Here is a 20585-nt window from a genome sequence, read left to right on the forward strand (position 1 = left end):
GCAAAAAATGCTGGAAAACTGAAGAGTCTGCAGGACCTGGAGATTTTTTTCTGAAGAACAGAGTTCAGTTTAACTGCTCAGGACAAACAAGGGACTCATGAACAACCATCACAAAACAAAAAAACAGTCGTAGATCATCCAGGTAATCACACACAGTATTAAGAATCAATGGTTCACATACTTATGAATGGGGTTATTTTAATAAATTCAGCTATTTTTTTGTCTTGTGGATTATATGTAAACATCTTTTATGTAAAATATCTTACTCAGGACAGTACTAAATAAAAAATAACATGCATTTTGTATTATCTCCCTTATTTTGTTAAAATTATTAACATTTTCACAGATTCTGCAAGTGGTTCACATACTTTTTCTTGCCACTGTATATACATATACATACAAATACACACTTTGTAGTTGTGGTGCGTGCTCCTTTTTTATTGGTGGGTAAATTTTTTAGTTAGGATCACTAGTTAAGAGCACCAGTGCTATCAAGTCAATTACTTTTATGATCTCTTTATGAACTTTTTGTAGCTTGAAAGTTTTGGTGGAATGACCTTTTAATGGAGGGACGGTAATCTATATGTATATATAACCCTTGAATAGGGTAATTAATTACCCATTGTATGATAATTGTGATGGGCTGCTCTAGTTCTTACCTCTGCATCCTCACCAAAGAACCTGTACTTATAGCCACACTCAACGCAAAGCACTGTGTCCACATGTTGCTTTTTGATCTCCATGTACTGTTCCTCTAGAGGAGTGTATATGGTCTTGGTTCTCCTGTTGGGAACGCCAGGCTCTTCTGAACTTTTCCTGATCACAGTATTCTTAGCAAACTGACTAAAGGAAAGCTCCTAAAAACAAAGAGGAAAAACATCATGTTTGAAATGCCATTCTGGCGAACATTTGTGTCTTCATTACTATGACAATGTGACTAGTCTACAATGATTAGTCCGTTAGCCTTTAGCATTTAAATTTGTAGACAAATCAAAGAGTTTATATATATATATATAAAATCTGCAATTAAAGCAGTTAAGACAAAGCAAAGACAACTCTGAATCATACAAGTACTGCTTATAAACTCAAACCTGTTTAATTTTAATAGGCTCTTCTTTAACCTCCTCCACCAACTCAGATAAGTTGTTTTTCATGATAGTATCATGTTGCTGCATGGCAGATCTCTCAGCTTTTCCAGAGTCTGAAAGCTCCACCTCCATCTTTATACCCTGATCGGAGACTCGGCTCTCTGAGTTCCCTGGGCAGCTGAAATCTTTAAGTCTCGTCAGGGTGGCATGGCTGACACTGGCTCTAGGGGATACCATCTTATCTATTGCACAGAAGAGAAAAATAAAATTAATAAGCCAGCAAGAATAACAGACAGAGATGCATTGTCAGTAGATCTTATGTTGATCATGTACTGTACTTAGGGCTGTCAAATCGATAAATCGTGATCAATCGCGTCTAACATAAAAGTTTGTGTTTACATAATATATGTGTGTGTATATAATAACATTTATATATTATATATGAGTGTGTGTATACATATACAGACATATATAACATATAAATGTAATATGTATACAAAGTTACACACATATATTATGTAAACAAACATTTGTGTTAGATGCGATTAATCGATTGTGTTTTTATGCCTTAAAAACAAACATTTTATTTGGCTAAATAAAATTTTATTGTTTTTTTTAAAACAAAAAAGTATATAAAAATAATGGTGGGTCAGTGAAACGGTCCATTTCAAATCTGAAGAGCACAAAAAACATTGTTGTTGAGCCCTGCTTAGAGTAAATGCTAGAAAACACATTTGTACATTTTATAAGGTCAACGTAAACAAGCTGCTTTAAAAGAAAATGTGCAGTGCAGGTACACAAATCAGCTTGACAACAACAAAAAATTCCAATAAACATAATGAAAAGAATGACATGCATGGTGCATATGTCCTTACAGGTGCTGTGGGTCTCCATGCAGTCTTCATCTCTGTCCTCCTCCACATTGTGAGAGAGTTTGGGTCGTTTCTCTGAGGACATTCCTCCATCACGTAACCTCTTCTAAATCAGAACAGGTTTACATTTCAGTCGGTGCTGCTTTGAAACAGCAAAAGCTTCGTTCATGCGAATGCGATGCATACTTGACGTGCATTGTTGACATGGCTCTATAGTATGATATGAGTGCAGATTCTTTACAAAGTAAACAAGCTGTCTGTTCTGCATATAAAGCTCTTACCTTTCCTCTGCCCTCATGGCGTCGGTCTTGGAAGTTAATCCCAGGTTGGTCAACTGGTTGAGATTGATCGCTTGCACTTGTGAAGAATCTGCTGATAGTTGTCTGAGTACTGGACTTTTTGGAGGATTTGGATGCAAGCACACGTTTGACACTTGTATGCATTTTACAGCATTAACTGATTATTAATACAAGGCCTGCAAGATTTACTTTGTTGTTTGAAAACAGGCCTAAACTCTGATGATTAAAAATAGTTTTTAGAGAAGAGACTAGTAGTACAGCTGATCATGTTGGCGCGTGAGTGATGTACCCACTCGCGCATGCGAACTGCTGTACTGCAGAGGGTGAAATATGCGCTACATATGCGCAGTCGCTGCTGTAGTGCAGCGGGGGAAAGAGGCGTTAGATATGCGCAGTCCACGATTTGTTATCACAAATTAACTTAATACTGATTTAAATCAATAACCAAATTAAATTAATTATGGTAAAATAACTGTTAAACACTGCCCAAAGTGGCTTACTGCTGTAATACAACAAAATTAGGCTAAACTATCGACCAGCTCTAATCTGATAAATGTGACTATATGGGGAAGGTGAAAGATAGTAGGCCATGATACATGTAAAGAAAGATATTTGGCTGTTGAATTTACCGCAACATGTAGAGGATAATAATAATCATTAGAAAAAGCAGGGATTTCAAAACTTTTTTTTATTATTTGTCATGAAAGACTTTTCAACAATTGGATTGAGAAAAGTTACATTTCAGCTCTCAGACAGTGGGGACTCTATGTGAAATTGTACACGGAGCAAAGACACAAAAGTAAAATGGTAACACACGAGCACCAGACCTTCAGGACATTTCATCATAACCTCTGTGACCTGATAACCTTTTTAAAATGAGGGAGAAAAAAATCTGAAACTTTTTAAGGTATTCAGCACACTGACATTAAGAAAATTAAAATTCAGGTTCCAAAATGACACTGTTCAACCATACAAGCATTTCTAAACAGTAAATGAATGAACATCAAACATTTTAAAATACTGAAATCATAAACCATTTTCTACTTCACAGAGACTTACCCATGATGAAACCAAAATTTGCTTCAAATTAAAAAAAATTAAAAAAGATATGATATGAAAGTGCACATCAAATACTCAAATATTACAAATGCATCATGATACTGAAACCTGTTGTTTTTCTGTTGAGGCAACAAAAAACAAATTGAATTGCATAGAAGCCTTTACTCTCTAGTCATCCAAAACAATATAAGCTACCTCTCTTAAGGGAAAAAAAAAAAAAAAAAACTTATGTTGTCAAGACAATGGAGATGGTCTGATTTCAAATGCTGAATGTGTTAAACATAGTCTTTAAGTACATACAATATGAAGCCACTCAGACAGTGAAGTGAACTTAGTGTACCATTTTAATAGGTGAGGTTCTCTAAAACGGTATTGACAATCTCTCTAACGATGGTTTCATGATTGACTATATTTGGCCTCAAAATAAATAAATCACACAAGGATAGCAAGTTCCTTTAAAGAGTAAGTTTTAAGATATATTCATAGAGTTCTCTGATAATGCAATCACTAAGCTACTGTTATTTGTATTGATAAAGTAGGCATTACTATAGCAGATATTTGCCCGGTATGGCTAAGAAACCCCTGAGCACACACTTCACACCAACACGATTCAAATATTGAATGGAAACACTCCACGCTTGGCCAAAAAGAAAAAAAAAAAAAGTATATTCCATCCTCTAATTCACACAATTATCTATGAATCTAAAATTGGTGTTTGGTATGACCACATTTGTGTGATATATTTATCTGATACAAATCAAAATGTTAGAAAAAATGCATAACAGAACCAATCAAATAACATTTTATCTTGATTCTGACTGAAAACTTAAATAACCATTTCTTTTAGAAAACACAATGCCTGAATTTCACTTTAGACAGGGAATTTCAAGATGAACATCTAATGTATCATTTAAAATAAAAGAGTACATCAGAATGTTGCGTAGTCTGAATTTCCTGTGCAAAAACTAGTAAGTGCACTGTAAAAAGTGTGACATAAGAGAACTGCGATCACACTAAGCACATATAATTCATACTGGTCATTAAACACAACGATGTACATATACTGTAGAAACTGATGTACTGTAGTAGAACCAATTCATAAAGGAGAAGTCATTTTATTTTAGTTAGTACAAACTAAAGTCTGTCCAGCCTCCTGTAATAATCTAAGTTCACATTAACATTAAACGTGTGCAGGGATGTGAGTGAGATCAGAGGCAGCAGCTTGATCATGACATTGGATAAAAAGGTACTGTAATACTTCAACTTGAAAACCCCTGATGCAGGAGCTACTGAGGGCAAACAAAGTAAATGATCCAGTACTTATTTATACCATCTTTTTTCTAAACCGATGGAATCAGAACTGACTCGAGTCCGTTTGGACCTGATTCCACCTGAATAATTGGTTTATAGATCAGAAGAATGAAAGAGATAAGAGGAACAAAGGGATCAGGTTAGATTTCAATATCTATCACATAGCTGTCAGTAGGGGGCTGCAAATTGCTATTGCGTCACATCCACATCACAGAAACGTCTGTAGTGTTAATGAAACCACAAAGCTTGAATGATTTTCAAATGAGAAGCCAAAAACTGCTGGTGCTTGATTTTCCCCCCAACGTACGTTCAGTTTATGTTTTTGGAAGGAACTTATAATCGAATACATGAAGTGTTTCATTTTTAAACATAATAAAAATAACTGAATACACATATCTCCCTGTAGTAACATTCAGTTATGACAAATGTACCATGTGAAGTGTCAAATAATTTGGTTGTAATTTGATCTTTGAGCACAAGAAACATACAAAAGTGTTTCTTGAGATTTTTTTTTCTTCTTTTTTTGTGTCCAATTGTACAATTATATAGAGAAATTACATAAAATAAAGCATGCGCTTAATATAATTAAAACAGATCTTATTAAAACATAAAAAACTAAATAATGAAGTTAGCAATTTATTAAGTTACTGCTTATATTGTATTTGTACAAGTGTTGTGTAGAGTTATAAATAGATATTTTCCTCTGTATAACGGTGTGAAATGTCATCATCGTATTTTTACATTCATCTTCTGTGATTTCTCCATTTAAAACAATAGTTATGCCACATACACACACGCACACACACTCTCACTCACTCTTCTCTTATAAATGATTGACCTTTTCCCCTATGCTGTGGTTCCGGCTGCTCCAGAGATGAGGTGTGCTTTACGTGCGGTTGAGTGTCTGGAAGATTCTGGAGATCTGGAGCATGACGGGACCTGTCTCAGGGTCGTTCATCCATTGCGTGCTGTTCAACGGGTTCTCCAGCATGTCCTCAAACGCTGCAAAGCCAAGAAAAACATGTCTCAGCCACATCCAACTAACAACTGGCACAGACTGGACTGCACCTAATTGAAAATACAGTTTAAAGGTGCACTAGTTTGTTTTGCTAAATGACTCAACAGTGCAGGGCTCGACAATAAGTGTGAACGACGCTCGGGACAGTAGGCAGAACTGTCACTTGCCCGATCGGGCCAGTGCTTTAGGGTGTGCGTTATCGTATGTCCCTCACTTTACAAAAACACACCCATTGAGTGCACGCATGCACTACGTGACGTAGTCCAGTAGGTTAGACTAGTGCGCGTGTTTATTTAGAGTGTAAGCATTCACTGTGTGATTTAGTCTATTAAAACGGATTTAGAATGCATCAGAATTCAAGATAATGGGCAAAAATATAACTGTATATCTTTTATATTTATATCATTTAATATAGTTAACCAATATTAAACAAAGAGCGCAGTTTTTCTCCAAATATCAGCACGATTACAAATGTGATATTGATTTTATACAGCGTACAGTTTAATGAACAAGAACTTAATATCAAGTGACTTACATTTTAGACACCAAATCACCTGTTTCGCTCTATTTCGCCTACGAAAATAGTTCCAAAGTCCACAGAATTGTTTTGCGTCTCTGAGCAACGCTTCCTGAATAAATCAGCCGTTTGAATGAATCGGTTGAATGACTCGCTCATTAACAGGGACTTGCTACCACCTACTGGCGGGTTTAATTTCAAGTTTAAAGTGTCTTTTCATTTTTTAAATTATTTCAAATAACAGTATTTAACGTTTTATATTTTCAACATTCCAAAACATTATTTATGCATCTGTAACTGCTCTTGACTGATTAACTTTAATAAAGTTTAATCTATAGTTATATAGTTATACATTAGATTACAATTTCTGTACCTGAAAATCTCCTGTTTAAACCTACATGAAAAACTTTTGAAACGTTTATTTCATTTAGTTTGTTCTGTTGTATTTAATTTTGCTATTACTCATAATTTGATTATTTGTTACTATTTTATTACTTACAGTTTATTTGTCTAATAATATTTAAAATGTAAGTGAGTTAATCTAGTAGCTTTTGGTGTCATAATCCTATTTATTAAGGTTACATGTATCAAAAACAACAAAAACAATAATTAGGCTTTTTTATAGGTCCATTTTCTTTTCTTTTACTTTATTAATTTTTTGTTGCGGGGCCAGTGAAAATTTTGGCAGGGCAAGTAAGTAGAAAAAATCCTTAGCGTTGAGCCCTGTGTGGTCTTAGACTTTGAAGCAGAAAGTATTTAAATCACATCAAGACTTAGTTTACCCAGAAATTAAAATTCTGTCATTAATTACTCACTCTCATGTCGTTCCGCACCCGTAAGACTTTCGTTCATCTTCAGAACACAAATTAAGATATTTTTGATGAAATCCGAGGGTTTCTGAACCACACATAGGCAGCAAAGTCACTGCACCTTTTAAGGTCCAGAAAGGTACTAAAGACATCATTAAAATAGTCCATTGACTGCAGTGGTTCAACCTTAATGTTATGAAGTGACAAGAATATTTTTTTGTGCGCAAAAACAAAACAAAAATAATGACTTTATTCAACAATTTCTTCTCCTCCCTGTCAGTCTCCTATGTTGACGTAGTGAACACAGTGCAGATCTTCCATGTTCTACATCAAAATGCTGAATCATTATTGGCCGGCTCCTGCATCAGCATCACACACATGCGTTGTGGTACTCACATGTACAGCGTCAGCCAATACTGAGCCGGCATTTGGACGAAAACACGGAAGCGCTGCACTGTGTTCACTACGTCAACAGCGTAGGAGACTGACAGGGTAGAGAAATTTTTTTTTTGCTTTGTTTTTGCAAACAAAAAGTATTCTCTTCGCTTCATAACATTAAAGTTGAACCACTGTAGTCACGTTGACTGTTTTAATGATGTCTTTACTACTTTTCTGTTCCTTAAAAGGTGCAATGACGTTGCTGCCTATGTGTGGTTCAGAAACCCTCGGATTTCATCAAAAATATCTTAATTTGTGTTACGAAGATGAACGAAGGTCTTACGACAGAAATGACAGAAATTTCATTTTTTGGTGAACTAACCCTTTAAGATCAAGGCAGCTTAGCTAATGGACCAACCAGACAGAAAGAGCAACTGAAAGAGAAGGGACCAAGAGGTCACTTGAAGAGCTCTTTGCCTTAAATAAGACATATTGTCCAGACATCAGCAATGTTTTCAGCATTTCAAAGATTGAGTCCTCCTTGTGAGAGTGGCTAGAAAGGGAGCCACTTCCGAGCATGTCCAACTTAATTCTGAAGATTATGGGAAGCCATGTGACAAAAGCTGAAAGGCTTTGAAAGTAACTGCTGTGGTCTGATGAAGTGAAAATTGAGCACTCTAGCTTGAAAGCAAAGTGCTATGTTTACAACAAACCACACAGAGCCCAACACCCAGATAACGTCATCTTGCCATCAAGCATAGTGGTGGCAGCATCATGGTCTAGGGTTACTTTTCAGCTGGAGAAACTGGAAAACTGGATGTCATACAGTAACTGGCCAAATGGATAATCAAATAAAGACTAGAAAACCTTGAAATGACATGTTTTGATCAGCCAGAAACATCTTTTTTTCCAACTGAAAAGTACAGAGCAGAAACTAGAAGAAAATTAATTTAAAGGGGGAAAAAAAAAAAATCAATCCAACTGCATCTGTGGTATGACTAGAAAATTGGTGTTCACAGACGCTCTTTGGTGAATTGATATGTTAAGGCAAACCTTAGTTTGACATGTAGGTGCAAATTTACTTATAGTCAACAGAATGTCTAAAGGGGTCCATCAAAATAATGCCTAACCGAAACATTTCAAAAGAAGAGTATTTAGGGATGTGCCCTAAAAATGAATAATGCATTCTACGGAGCCCCAAAAGGAACATGGTTAGGCTTGCTGTGTTAATCGTTACATTACAGTACATCATGATTTCACTTATCACGTGAAGACAGTAAGGAGAGATGACTGACAAGACTATGTCGGAGGATTTGGTGCGCAAATCCGGAGAGTCATTGACAAATATCTTATAAAATGTGTGGTCAGTACCGCCGCTTCCTACAGAGTACTCGTGATCGCAAATTCTAAAGTGAAAGTAAAAAGCGAATGTGCATTCGAAAGCGATTTCAATACCCTGTGTGTTGATAGCGGCTCCCTGATGCCTGCAAATTATATACAATATAATTACCCAACTATATAATTGCGAGAGAATGGAAAAGCATTGAAATATAATTTTTACTTCCATCTCATTTTTTATCCATCACCATGTCCCTTTAGGGGATCCATAGAATGCATAATTTCCTTTCCGAACATAATATTCAGCTTCGGGCACATCCCTAGTATAGAGGAAGAAAAGTCACCTAGAAGAGTCTTGGGATTTGTGAGACCAAGCTGTACAACAGGGTTCTCCAGGATGGCCTGAAACAGTGGACTGTTGGTATCAATGCCCTTATCCAGATCCTCAGGGGTGGGCTTTCTGTCACCTAGCAGCCATTCACACTGTGTGGAAATAGAGGTTTAACTTTGAAAGAATTTACAGCTTAATTAGTATAGTATCTAAAATGGCTGGAGAAATAACAATATACATGATCCTCTGAATGTTTACATACAGCTGCATCCTGTTGATTATTATTGACGCGGAGGGCATCAATCACCTCCTTCTCATCGAATCCCATCTCCATCAGCGCAATCACTGCCTGCTCACAAACACACAGATGAGACAATGCATCTCATTTAAAACTACAGTAACACAGAAGCAGCTATTTTATGTGAATTACTGCAGGCTTTACAAAGATCCTGAATTATACATTTACATTCTGAAGTGGCGTTTGCCTGTGAAAAAGTCACTTACACAATACTAGGGTGCTGTGGGTGATTGCCAGGGCATTGCTATGTGGTTAAAGTATTTTAATGGATTTTAGCTTGTTGCTATCAGTGTTGTTATTGTTAAAGGGTTAGTTCACCCAAAAATGAAAATTCTGTCATTAATTACTCACCCTCATGTCGTTCTAAAACCGTAAGACCTTCGTTCATCTTCAGAACACATATGAAGATCTTTTTGATGAAATCTGCAAGCTTTCTGTCCCTCCATAGACAGCCTACGCAACTGAAACTTTTGAAGCTTCAAAAATTTCATAAAGAGATTGTAAAACTAATCCATAGTATTGATTGAATTGAATGGTTAAGTCCAATTTGTCTGAAGAGACTTGATCGCTTTTTATGATGAACAGATTTAATTTAGGCTTTTACTCACATATAAACATTGATCAGTGAACATAAACAGAAGCTCAATCACACTTGCTTGACATGCGAGAACAAACCTCTTCCAGAAGCTCAAACATACTGCGTAACACACGAGAACGAACCTTATTGGTTCTCGCACATCAAGCAAACATGCTTGAGCTTCCGTTTACCACAACTGATGTGTGAGTTGATGAATGTTTATATGTGAATAAGAGTCTAAATTCAATCTGTTCATCATATAAAGCAATTGTGTCTCTTTGGAACACTTGTACTAAACTGTTCAATATATATAGATTAGTTTTATGATCTCTTTAAGAACTTTTTGAAGTTTCAATTGCGTAGGCTGTCAATGGAGGGACAGAAAGCTTTTTCTTTAAGAAGATCTTCATTTGTGTTCCGAAGATGAATTAAAGTCTTATGGGTTTGGAACTACATGAGGGTAAGTACTTAATGACAGAATTTTCATTTTTGGGTGAACTAACCCTTTAACTAAAATTATAACTATTAAAATCGTTTTCTTTAATTGAAATAAAGCTGAAATAAAATATATGATATGAAAAACTTAAAAGAAAATTAGAAGTGTTGCCTTGGTAATTAACTGAAATAAAAGTTGAAGTACTTAAATGACTAAAACTAAAATAAAAATAAATTAAAGCTAAATAGAAATATTAAAAAAAAAATAATAATAAAAATGACAAAGTCACATAACAAATTTACAAAAAACCTAAACTAAAAAAGTCTCTTCATATGTGGTTAGAAACCTGATTAAAATAAGTCTTCTGGAAATGTGTTCGCATTTCATTAATTCAAACTCAATATCATAACAGACATGAGCAGAAGCACAGATTTCCAGTTTTCACTTTTAACAATGACAGCTACTCTCAGTTGTTGTACAAGAATGTCTTGTGGCATCATGCTGGTGTTTAAGTCATTTCTACGGTATATAGATAAAACTGAACAAAAGGATCTGATTTCATGCAAATTAATCTCCATGCTCGGGACAAACCAATGAGGCTGTTAACATAGTATATCATCAGTGCATCGGGAAACTTACAATGTTTGGGTTTAAAAATGAACTATTCTTCTCCTGTTTCTTATGACACCCACATGACACTAACCCGTGAGTCAGGCCTGAACTCTCTTTTCCTTCTGATCCTTTTAAAGATTTCTGTCAGTTCGTCCTGCTTGGCTTCATCTATGCTGGCCTGAGACGACAGACGAGCACGAGCTCCTGAAACTGTGGCGGAAAGACCTGGGGCAGGTGCTGGGGTTGGGGCTGCAGCTGCAGCGGCTGCTGCCCCTGGGGTGTCCTGTCCCGGCAGAGGAGTGTCAACCATGGGGTCATCTACATGCTCAATCAACCATTCCATAGCCTGGGTCACAGACATGCTGCGGAAAGAGTAATTAGTTATTAGTGACTCTTCCACTGAGAGCTGATGTTATTCTGCACCAAACTCAAAACATCATGTTTAAACATTTTATCACGTCACGTGTTCATATATCGATTGAAATGACACTTAATGGGTGCACTAAGTAATTTTTGTTTCGCTGACCAATGTGACAGCAGTCTTGGACTTTATACTGCTAATTTGAAATGCTATGCATATTTATCCATGGATAATTTACACTACTGTTAAAAAGTTTGCAGTCAGCAGTGTAACAGAAAATAAATTTAAAAAAAAAATTTCAGCATTTATTTACATTACACAGATCAAATGTGACAAAGACCTTTATAATAATAATAGATTTCTATTTCAATTTTAAATACTGTTCAATTTTCTATTCATCAAGGAATCCTGAAAAAAAATTTATCAGTTTCCACAAAAATATTAAGCAGCACAACTGTTTTCAAAATCGATAATAATAAGAAATGTTTATTGGGCACCAAATCAGCATATTAGAATGATTTCTGAAGGATCATGTGACACTGAAGACTAGAATAATGATGCTGAAAATTCAGATTTGCCATCACAGGAAAAAATTTCTTTTAAAATATATTAAAATAAAATACTATTATTATGTTAAATTGTAATAATAGTTCATGCCATGGTAATTACCATAAATACAAGATTTTAACTTGTAAAAAGCGTTCAAGTCCTTCTAGAGCTTGTAATTACAGCTTGTAAGATGGGAATTTTCTGAGAGCTCCTACTTTTGTACCACATGACTGCTGTGGATTCATTTAGGCATTGATAGTGTTGCCATAGAAACGCATAATTTCCAGTCTGAGGACGTTACAGCTGCGAATTGAACGTCACGTGTTGTCATCTTGAGACTACGGTAATTGTGACATGGCGTGAACTCAGCAAATATAACACAATACTTCTTAATTGTATTTTTGATCAAATAAATGCAGCCTTGGTGAGCATAAGAGACTTCTTTACAAAACAAATATTTCACAAACACAGCTGAGAGCACTTACTGATTTAAGCGCAGAGCCTTCACAGCGCGGCTTTCAGGGAAACCCATCTCAGTCAGCTGCTGCAGGGCCGTTTCATCCACACGGTCTTCCTCATCTTCATCCAGCATGGCTGTCAGAGAGCGAAGATAGAAAGAATATTCACTCACCAACATTCGCAAAGATAGCAAAATGACTCCTGCACAGTGGCCTGAGCGGATATGAAATGAACAAATAGGTTAATAACGACTCCTTGTAAAAAACAACAACAACAACAAAGTACTGTGGCAGTACTATGGTACAACAATGTTACTATATTGTACTTCAAATAAAATGGTATGGAATATGTCCCAAAACATATGCTGCATCCAAAATCGCATACTGTTTAGATTGTACTACAGTTGGTTTGAAACTTACTTCAAGACCATTAAAAAATATGTTCTATATAGTATGAATGTATGTAGTATGAATGAATTTTGGACGTACTACATCCGCCATGTTGTCACTGTCATGTGATCTACCGCCTTATAGGATAGTGAATCGAATGTGTACTTCAGAATCTCGGCAGAAGTTGTAGGTCATCTGGGTACTTTTCACCTATTGTTTTATGAATACTATAAATTCGACTTATTACTTGGCTCACATACTGTTTTTCACCAACTACTGTATATAGCATGGAAGTAGGCATATTCGGACGCAGCGATAGTATTACCATGGTAGATGTCCGAAAAGCATGGATTTAATAAATTCAGGTCTCTATCCATACTTCCATAGCTTACCATTGGCCTTTTTGAAGAGCTCAACAGCATCTGGATTCAGAGCCAGCAGCTTCTGAGCCACCTCAATAAGTGAGACCAGAATCTTCCTCAGCTCTGTCTGAAACTGACAAAAACAATAAAATAAAATAAAAATATTGTAACATTTAAAACAATATATTCTAAAACATAAGCAGTGCAATGAAAAGTCAAAATGAACAGACTGCAAGTACCCACATCTCTGATGTTGTGCTGAGTTACAGTACGGTCAGTGTTACGAGTGGACAGGTTTGCTGTGGCTTTAAGGATGGCCTCCTTATCTGGTGCTTTGTTCTCTTGCTTTTTCTGTCAACAAGCACAAAAATTGGTTAATTTTGCAGAATCAAAAATCTTAGAAGTGTAAAAGCATAGTAAGCATTAAGAATAGATCACCCAAAAATGAAAACTGTCACCACATACCTTCTCCTCAGAAGATATGTCAGTCATTTTTGGTGGAGCCAGTGGAGGTCTTTTCTTTATCAATAATAAGCAATCTAGAAAACAAACAATAAAAAAATAACAAATAAAAAATTGTGTCTTTTAGAATTTTAAATACAAAGAACATATGCAAAACAATATGTAATACTCTAGATCAGTCGTTCTCAGCCAGAGATGACATTAAAATGATTTAAAGTAAGACAAAACAAGCGTTAAATTAAGCTAAAACAACTAAAAATCTAAATCAATTCTTATTTTAATTTCCAGTGTCTTGAAAAACCTGGATATATAAGGTAGTCTTAATTTTAAACGTGTTTTCCAGACCTGGAAAAGTCATGTAAATTATAAAAACCTAATAAAACTCTATAGGCTTTTTTATATATTTACATAAATCATACCTTTAAAAGTCCTTATCCTTTTTTTTTTTTTTTTAATAAATTACAAAAATTATGAGGCCTTTGAAGATTGTTGTGGACAATGAGGGGCTTGGAGTCAAAAAGGCTGAGAATCACCTTTCTAGATGCATCAAAAAAGTTCATTACCTTTATCTTTAAGATTTTCCTCAGCAACTGTTTTGGATTCGGTGAGAATTCTCTCAGTGGCAGCATGAATAAGTTTGTGATGTGTAAGAGTTTTAGGATCCTCTAGACTTCCATGGACATACTGTAAGAGACGAAAATATAGATTAAGTAAAAAAGATTTAAATAGCATTGTGCATTCTGCAGTGCCTAAGAACATAAATGAGTTTAAAGGACATTTATTTCTGTTTAGTCCTAACAAAAAAATATGTATATACAAAAGTATACACACACATTCAAAAGTTTGAGGTCAGTAAGTTTAAAGAAATTAAAACTTTTGCTCAACAAGGATGCATTAAATTGATCAAAAGTGGCAGTAAAGGTATTTATGATGTTACAAAAATACCATTTCAAATTAATTAACTTTCTATTCATCAAAGAATCCTGAAAAAAAAAAAAAAAAAAAAAAAATCACAGTTTCCACAACAGTACATCAGCATATTAGAATGATTTCTGAAGGATCATGTGACACTGAAGACTGGAGTAATGATGCTGATTTTTTTTTTTCCTAACTAAACTAAACTTACTCAACTAAAATAGAAAAGTTATTTTACACTGTAATAATATTTCACAATATTACTGTTTTTACTGGATCAAATAAATGCAGCCTTGTCAAGCATAAGAAACTTCTTTTCTCTTTTCTGCATAAGAGAATCAATATCTTACCAACCCCACACTTTTATACATTTACTCCATAAAATTCACATCTTTTACATGTGAATCTGGTCCCCCCCACTTATGAGCTCAGCCCATTCTGGCATCTACACAGGGTGGTCCAGTACTGTGGCACTGGTACCATGGTACAGTTAAAGTCAATTGTCACCACGATACACTGATATACACCTTCGTACTGAATAATTAATGTATCCTGCTTTTTACATGATACTCCAAAGTACTTTAAAGAACACTACAGCATTGGCATGATATATGTCCATAAAACTTGGTATTATCGTGCCATTATGCACAGGGTAATACCACTGTACTTCAGACCAAACTACATCTTCAAGCTGGAACCAGACTTGACTTACAGTACAGTCTATGTGGTGATGCCACCTGCTAAAGTGCTTACAAACACATCCACAACCTTCAAACAATTAAGTTTTGCAGATCAAATCCTCATAGAACATATGAAAGGGTGTGCACTGATCTCCACAGATGTGTGTACAGTACTTGACAGATATATTGTAAACAAAAAGAGGTTGTCAACAAGTTAAAGTCAGCTGTACACTGTGAGTCAACAAGAGTGACAGTGGTAGTTACAGTCCAGCCACAGAGACGGAGGTGACGGGCCAGCTTGCTAAATTATAAATAGCACCGTCGACTCGTCTGCAAGTTACTAAAAATACTTGGCAATGACTCTGAAAATCTAGCGGGCCTGTCCTGCCCGGGTTGGCTAACAGTGCCAGCTAACCGATGGCAAACCTACATGCTTCAAGCATTTCTCCTTGAGTTTCTCTATAGTGGTGTCTTCCGTGACTTCCTCCAGCCACTCGGTCCCCTCCATAGTACAGACGTGGACCTTCAGGACTTTGCTTGCAAAGATCTTCTCCTCCTGCACGAACATTGCAGCAGCGGCGGCGGCAGCAGGACCGCAGCTTTCCCCACTGAAGACGCTCCGAGAGCCCGCTGTCTACAGCCCGGAAAGCCGCCCTCTTCCCCGCTAAAATCTGCCCTGGCAACAGACACGAGCTCACGGTCTCATTCGAACATTTTCATGCCGTCCGATCTGTACTGCCGCCTTCTTAGAAGGACTAATATTTTTCGATAGGACAGATAGGTTTCCTCACTCACAGCTGCAGCAGAGACGCTTGCTCCGTTGACACCTGCGATGCGAGAGCGACAGCAGTCGGTACGGTGCACCAGTGCGCATGCGTGACGTTGTTGAATGTGATTGGTGGAAGTACGAACAGACGCAGACGCGTCCTGATGCCTGTGCTGCAGACTCTCAAAACAGCCTCGGATGGGAGAGGCAAGCAATATCCAACGCACTGAGCTCTGCAATTGAAAAGAACAGGCTTTTCACGGTAGCTTCAGCAAACATACCGCAAATCCAGTTTTCTGTACAACTTTCTGCGGCCATAACTGCTTCCAGATGTCTACCTGGCCTACCTACAAAACTTTCTTACTTATCTAATCTCTCTACAACGTGCTTATAAACAGTGCAGTACTCTTACAGTACTACAGTTTCATTAAAAGTCAGCATGTACTACACAACAAATGCTGACCTAAATGATGTACATTAAAATCTGATAAACACAAACTATTAAATAAATAAATACCTTTGTGGGAAATGAGTAAATTGAACGTTTTTCTAAAGGTTTAAAAACTGACATTGTATATACTTACACAAATTAAATATGAATAAAATTTGCGTAGGAAGTTAACCAATATTATTCAGCTAGAATAATAATTATCCTGAAAAGGGCAAGTCAGTTTACATGCAAAGTCTTGTCAAATCTTGTTTCTCAATTCTACATTGTACAATTACAGTACAGGTACCAGTGTTGACAATTGGGGTATTAAGATGTTATTATAAGTTATTTTTATTGTTTTTAATATTAATATAAACAAAAATAATAATACGCAGTGGGGTCAGCATTTCTCATAACCAAACACCAACCCATGTCCGACCTGTATACTTGTGTCCTCCACGTCAATAGGTGGCGATGTTGTACATGTTCCCTGTAGAAAAACCTCTATTTGTCGGACAGAAGGAGACCCATGAGAACTGCTGGAGATTAGTATTGCCATTTCTAAAATACAGTAATGAATTAAGGTTTATGACAGATTATTCGACATTGACCTTAATTAAACGAAACCGTTTACTCTGAATGCCTTTTACTTTCTACAGTACTTCATCAATTTTCTTCTCTTGTGATGTTGAGCTCAGTTATTTAGCAGTTACAGTCTGCAGGATAGTTTACGTCTGTGGTCAAGTTGACTTGTAAGTTAACATGTCCAAACACAAGACGAAAAAGCTCATCATTGAAGATGGTGCGTGTCAACCTGCTTGTCTTTTGCTCTTTCTATAAACCAACATGATAATGTAATACAGTTCTCTGACTTGAATGGGTATTACAGAATACATTCTGTATTCTTGAAATCTTTTTTTTTTTAATGTCTTTTGTGCACATGGGCAAATTTACTTTCAGATGAGCCAAAGCAAGATGAGCTGAATCCATTTTCTTTCAAAGAGTTTATCAGAAACAAGAACCAGCAGCCCTGTACTACAGAAGCCACAGAGGTGAGGAAGAAGATTACAAATGCACTGTCACCTGGTATAGTTTTTAGATTTTAGGATAAAATGTATGTATGTCTATTAACTGTTCAGGTAACTGTAACAGCTCAAGATCCAGATACTTCTGTCAAGTATGGTTAACAATGACATTACGTTTTTGAGTACTTTTCTTTTAATAATTATCAGAAATGTAAATGAATCAACTTTATTTTTAATGTCTTTTGTGCACATGGACAAATTTACTTTCAGATACTTTCTGATCACCATTTTACTTCAGTAGTCCTGTGATATGATTGATTTTCCAAAGGTATATGATGGTGCATGCCACGTCGAGCGGGACTATAACACCTCCATAGATTTTGCTACCAAGGGGCCTTTCTTCACAGACCCCTCTGTGCTCTGTCAGCCTTCTGAAAGCGAACCTGAGGAGACATGGATTGAAAGCTGCCACCCATCAGCCCTTGAAGGTTCTCATGACTTCCAACTAAGTGGGACTTTAGACCTCAGCACTTACTCTGAGCAGTCATCTCTGTGCAGTGATGAGAGGGAAGCAAATGTGACTGAATGGGAGCTGGATCAGTCCGACTTCCTGCCAAAGAAGCACTTAGGAAGAAGAAGCACAGGAAGTTATGAGGGTGATGAAGAGACTTCGGTGATTGATATTTCTTTCCATCTTAAGAGGAACAATGCTGAAAATGGCACAAAGAATGCTCAACAGGTATGTTGTGTGCATGGTGTGAGTTTTTACATATGCATGAGGTGAATGTTTGTTATATTATAACGGGTGCAGTGCTGCTTTTCAAAATAAATGTTTCTCAAGTCGACATGAAACGGTAGTTGTGATAGTCTTTTTTTCCTTATTGAGATGTATATTTGAATGAAACGGCTTCTCGAATGAGAAAAACTGTAGGAATTGATTGGGTTGTTGCTATTGGTAGATTTTAATTAAGTGACAGGTTGTCCCGCCCTCACGCCAGTAAACATCATCAGAGATAAGAAGAGATGTCACTGCAAGAGGGAGGGGAAGTTATTTTGATTAAAGATTATGAGGACACATGAATAAAAAAAAAAGTGATTATGTGCACATAAATCATTTATAATAAATACTTCAATATTCCATAAAAAAAAAACAGAATTGTCCATTTTGATTTTATGTTGACTTTAATGTGTTTTAGCTCAGAGAAGAGAATTCTCTACTTAGAAAGCAAATCAAAGAACTCCTTAGAAGGTCAGAAACTGACTCCAAAAGGTAAGGCTCTTTACACAGAATGTAATGTTATATGTGTGTAGTCTTAATGCAGATTACCAAGTTAGAATGATTCAGAGGTAATTAAAGGCACAATATGTAATAAGCGGAAGCGGCGACTGCGGCATAATAAAAGTTCCGCTGCTCTCGAGACGTGTGTCGTGCTCGTCTCTCATTAGCAATCGCTCCAGCGGCCTCGTTTCTGCTCGCACAGCACTCGGCCCTGCTCTGCTTCATACTACAGTAACGTTAATAATCTCATCCATGAATATGATTTCTGCCCGAGTCCCGTCCCGATTCTTTTCCATTAGCTGTAGCTACGTCTTTGTTTTGAATAAGCGATCTCTAGAGGTGAAAATGTACATATTGTGCCTTTAATGGACTGAAGTGTATCAGTATTGTTGCTGTGTGATTAAAGATCTCTGGTTGCTTCTAGATTATTTCTAATAGTTAAACTTTCCAATTTGTAATAGGATCGAACAACTCACAGATGAGCTGCACAACAAGAAGTTACAGGAGGAGAGAGAGGCTAAGGCTTTGGAGACGATGGTGCAGTCAGTAGAACAAAACCTTCAGTTAATGACGGTATAAAGCATTGTGTTGTCATTCATATAACAATTTTTTTTATTAAAAATATTTAAAATATTTATTTAAAATATAAGATGAAGATGTTTTATCTTTACTGCATTCAAGAAATGAAAATTCTGTTTTATCGAATACAGAAGCGGGCAGTCAAGGCTGAAAATAATATTTCAAAATTGAAACAAGAGATACAACAACTCCAGGTTTGACTTCTTTCCACATGCACACTGAAAATTCACACTATATACAATATAATAAATTGTACATTTATATGTATATACCACTGTATACTGTAATACATTTATATATACTACTATATAATATGTTGTGTGAATTTGTGATCAAAATGACTATTTCACTTCTGTTATTGTTCAGGTTAAAACTCCACCATTATGATTATTTTATTGTTTTCTTCTCAGGGCCAGCTTGAAGGATATAAAAGTGAAAATGAGAGGCTTAGATATGGAGAAACTACAGCCTTAACCACAATGAGACACAATGCACAAGTGGCCTCTGAGTACCTTAACAAAGCAGCTCAAGATGCAGAGACTTCTATCAAGTATGATTAACAATGACCATTACGTTTTTTGATTATTTCTCTTTTAAAAAAATATCAGAAATGTACAGTAAATGAATCAAATCATTGCACTGAATGTGTTGTTTATGTTTACAGGCAGTTGCTGACAGGAAGAGAGACACTCTATTTTGTATCCCAGTTATTGACCTCCATTGACAAGATCACAGAGATTCATGATTAAGCGTTTCCCTTTCACAGCCAAACATCATGTTCTGTACACTATGGGCCCACTATATTTAGACTGTGGTATTTCATTGTTTATTATTTCATTCATAAATTTCATTAAAATCATGTTTAGGTTTTATGAAATGGCAAAATAAGGTGTGCTGGGCTAAATAATGACCAAGTTAAGCTCTAACAGGAGCTTAAGCATACAGAGACTTAAGTGCACCAAATAGTGCCTTGGATTCTTTCATCAAAATCAAAGCTCTATGTTGTAGTAGTAGTATTTAAAACCTTTTGCACTTTTGTCAAATAAGTCCTTTCCTAAAAGTCTATTACATATTATTTACAAGATTTTTAGTGTTTCGTGATTTGTGTATTGATATATAAATTAACATAAATTTTTATAGTTATGCTGTTTAAATTACAACATTTTAGTTATTTGTTTATGTAAACAATAGTTTACTAATCAGCATTGGATGAAGTGCCTTATATTTATAATGCTCGTTATTGACTTAATAAAAACGTTTTTCAATCATATGGTCCTATTGTTCTTTGAAAATCCAACACTTAATATCCCTAAATTGTCACACTAACATTTAATAGATACCATCATAAAACCATTTTATTGTATACAATTTTGTATATGTATTTTT

The 20585-nt window shown here is 36.0% G+C and overlaps 3 protein-coding genes across 5 annotated transcripts in view; 1 reads left to right on the forward strand and 2 right to left on the reverse strand.

The window, feature by feature from the left end:
• The window catches only part of msh3 (mutS homolog 3 (E. coli)), an 84254-nt gene extending 81694 nt beyond the window's left edge, over window positions 1-2560 (reverse strand). The window contains exons 1-4 of one of the 2 annotated variants that reach the window (XM_051895015.1): window positions 2242-2560; window positions 1964-2063; window positions 1092-1330; window positions 660-857 (exon numbers count right to left, since the gene is read on the reverse strand). In XM_051895015.1, the coding sequence (XP_051750975.1) occupies window positions 660-857; window positions 1092-1330; window positions 1964-2063; window positions 2242-2403 (699 nt within the window). In that variant the 5' untranslated portion in view covers window positions 2404-2560. Of the gene's footprint in view, window positions 1-659; window positions 858-1091; window positions 1331-1963; window positions 2067-2241 lie in introns of both variants that reach the window. The other variant, XM_051895014.1, reaches the window with a different exon arrangement.
• A 372-nt stretch (window positions 2561-2932) lies between these two features.
• Window positions 2933-16000, reverse strand: ubac1 (UBA domain containing 1). Of its 2 annotated transcripts, none has more exons than XM_051894936.1 (10): window positions 15551-16000; window positions 14089-14209; window positions 13529-13602; window positions 13307-13414; window positions 13094-13190; window positions 12339-12447; window positions 11035-11305; window positions 9283-9369; window positions 9034-9172; window positions 2933-5631 (listed from the first exon to the last, which is right to left on the reverse strand). In XM_051894936.1, exons 1-10 carry the CDS (start codon window positions 15686-15688, stop codon window positions 5516-5518), a joined length of 1260 nt encoding a protein of 419 aa, XP_051750896.1. In that variant the 5' UTR covers window positions 15689-16000; the 3' UTR covers window positions 2933-5515. The 2 variants fall into 2 exon arrangements, with proteins under 2 accessions (XP_051750896.1, XP_051750895.1); XM_051894935.1 differs by having other exon boundaries at window positions 13094-13196.
• Window positions 16001-16800: 800 nt separating this feature from the next.
• On the forward strand, window positions 16801-20467 carry entr1 (endosome associated trafficking regulator 1). Its single transcript, XM_051895430.1, has 8 exons — window positions 16801-17118; window positions 17277-17368; window positions 17670-18080; window positions 18538-18611; window positions 19082-19193; window positions 19331-19393; window positions 19610-19749; window positions 19864-20467. The coding sequence occupies exons 1-8, from the start codon at window positions 17079-17081 to the stop codon at window positions 19946-19948; spliced, it is 1017 nt and encodes a 338-aa protein (XP_051751390.1). The 5' UTR covers window positions 16801-17078; the 3' UTR covers window positions 19949-20467.
• The last annotated feature ends 118 nt before the right edge of the window (window positions 20468-20585 follow it).

The sequence above is a fragment of the Ctenopharyngodon idella genome, chromosome 5 (genome assembly GCF_019924925.1).
Source record: "Ctenopharyngodon idella isolate HZGC_01 chromosome 5, HZGC01, whole genome shotgun sequence".
In the NCBI taxonomy this organism is placed as follows: Eukaryota; Metazoa; Chordata; class Actinopteri; order Cypriniformes; family Xenocyprididae; genus Ctenopharyngodon; species Ctenopharyngodon idella.

Coding starts and splice junctions, on each gene's coding strand:
- entr1 (XM_051895430.1), top strand. CDS start 17,079: ATGTCCAAACACAAGACGAAAAAGCTCATCATTGAAGATG. Junction 18,081..18,537: donor GCACAAAGAATGCTCAACAG/GTATGTTGTGTG, acceptor AATGTGTTTTAG/CTCAGAGAAGAGAATTCTCT. Junction 19,394..19,609: donor AAGAGATACAACAACTCCAG/GTTTGACTTCTT, acceptor TTTTCTTCTCAG/GGCCAGCTTGAAGGATATAA.
- ubac1 (XM_051894935.1), bottom strand. CDS start 15,688: ATGTTCGTGCAGGAGGAGAAGATCTTTGCAAGCAAAGTCCTGAAGGTC. Junction 14,210..15,550: donor AGGAGAAATGCTTGAAGCAT/GTAGGTTTGCCA, acceptor CGTCTCTTACAG/TATGTCCATGGAAGTCTAGA. Junction 13,197..13,306: donor CTCAGCACAACATCAGAGAT/GTGGGTACTTGC, acceptor TGTTTTTGTCAG/TTTCAGACAGAGCTGAGGAA.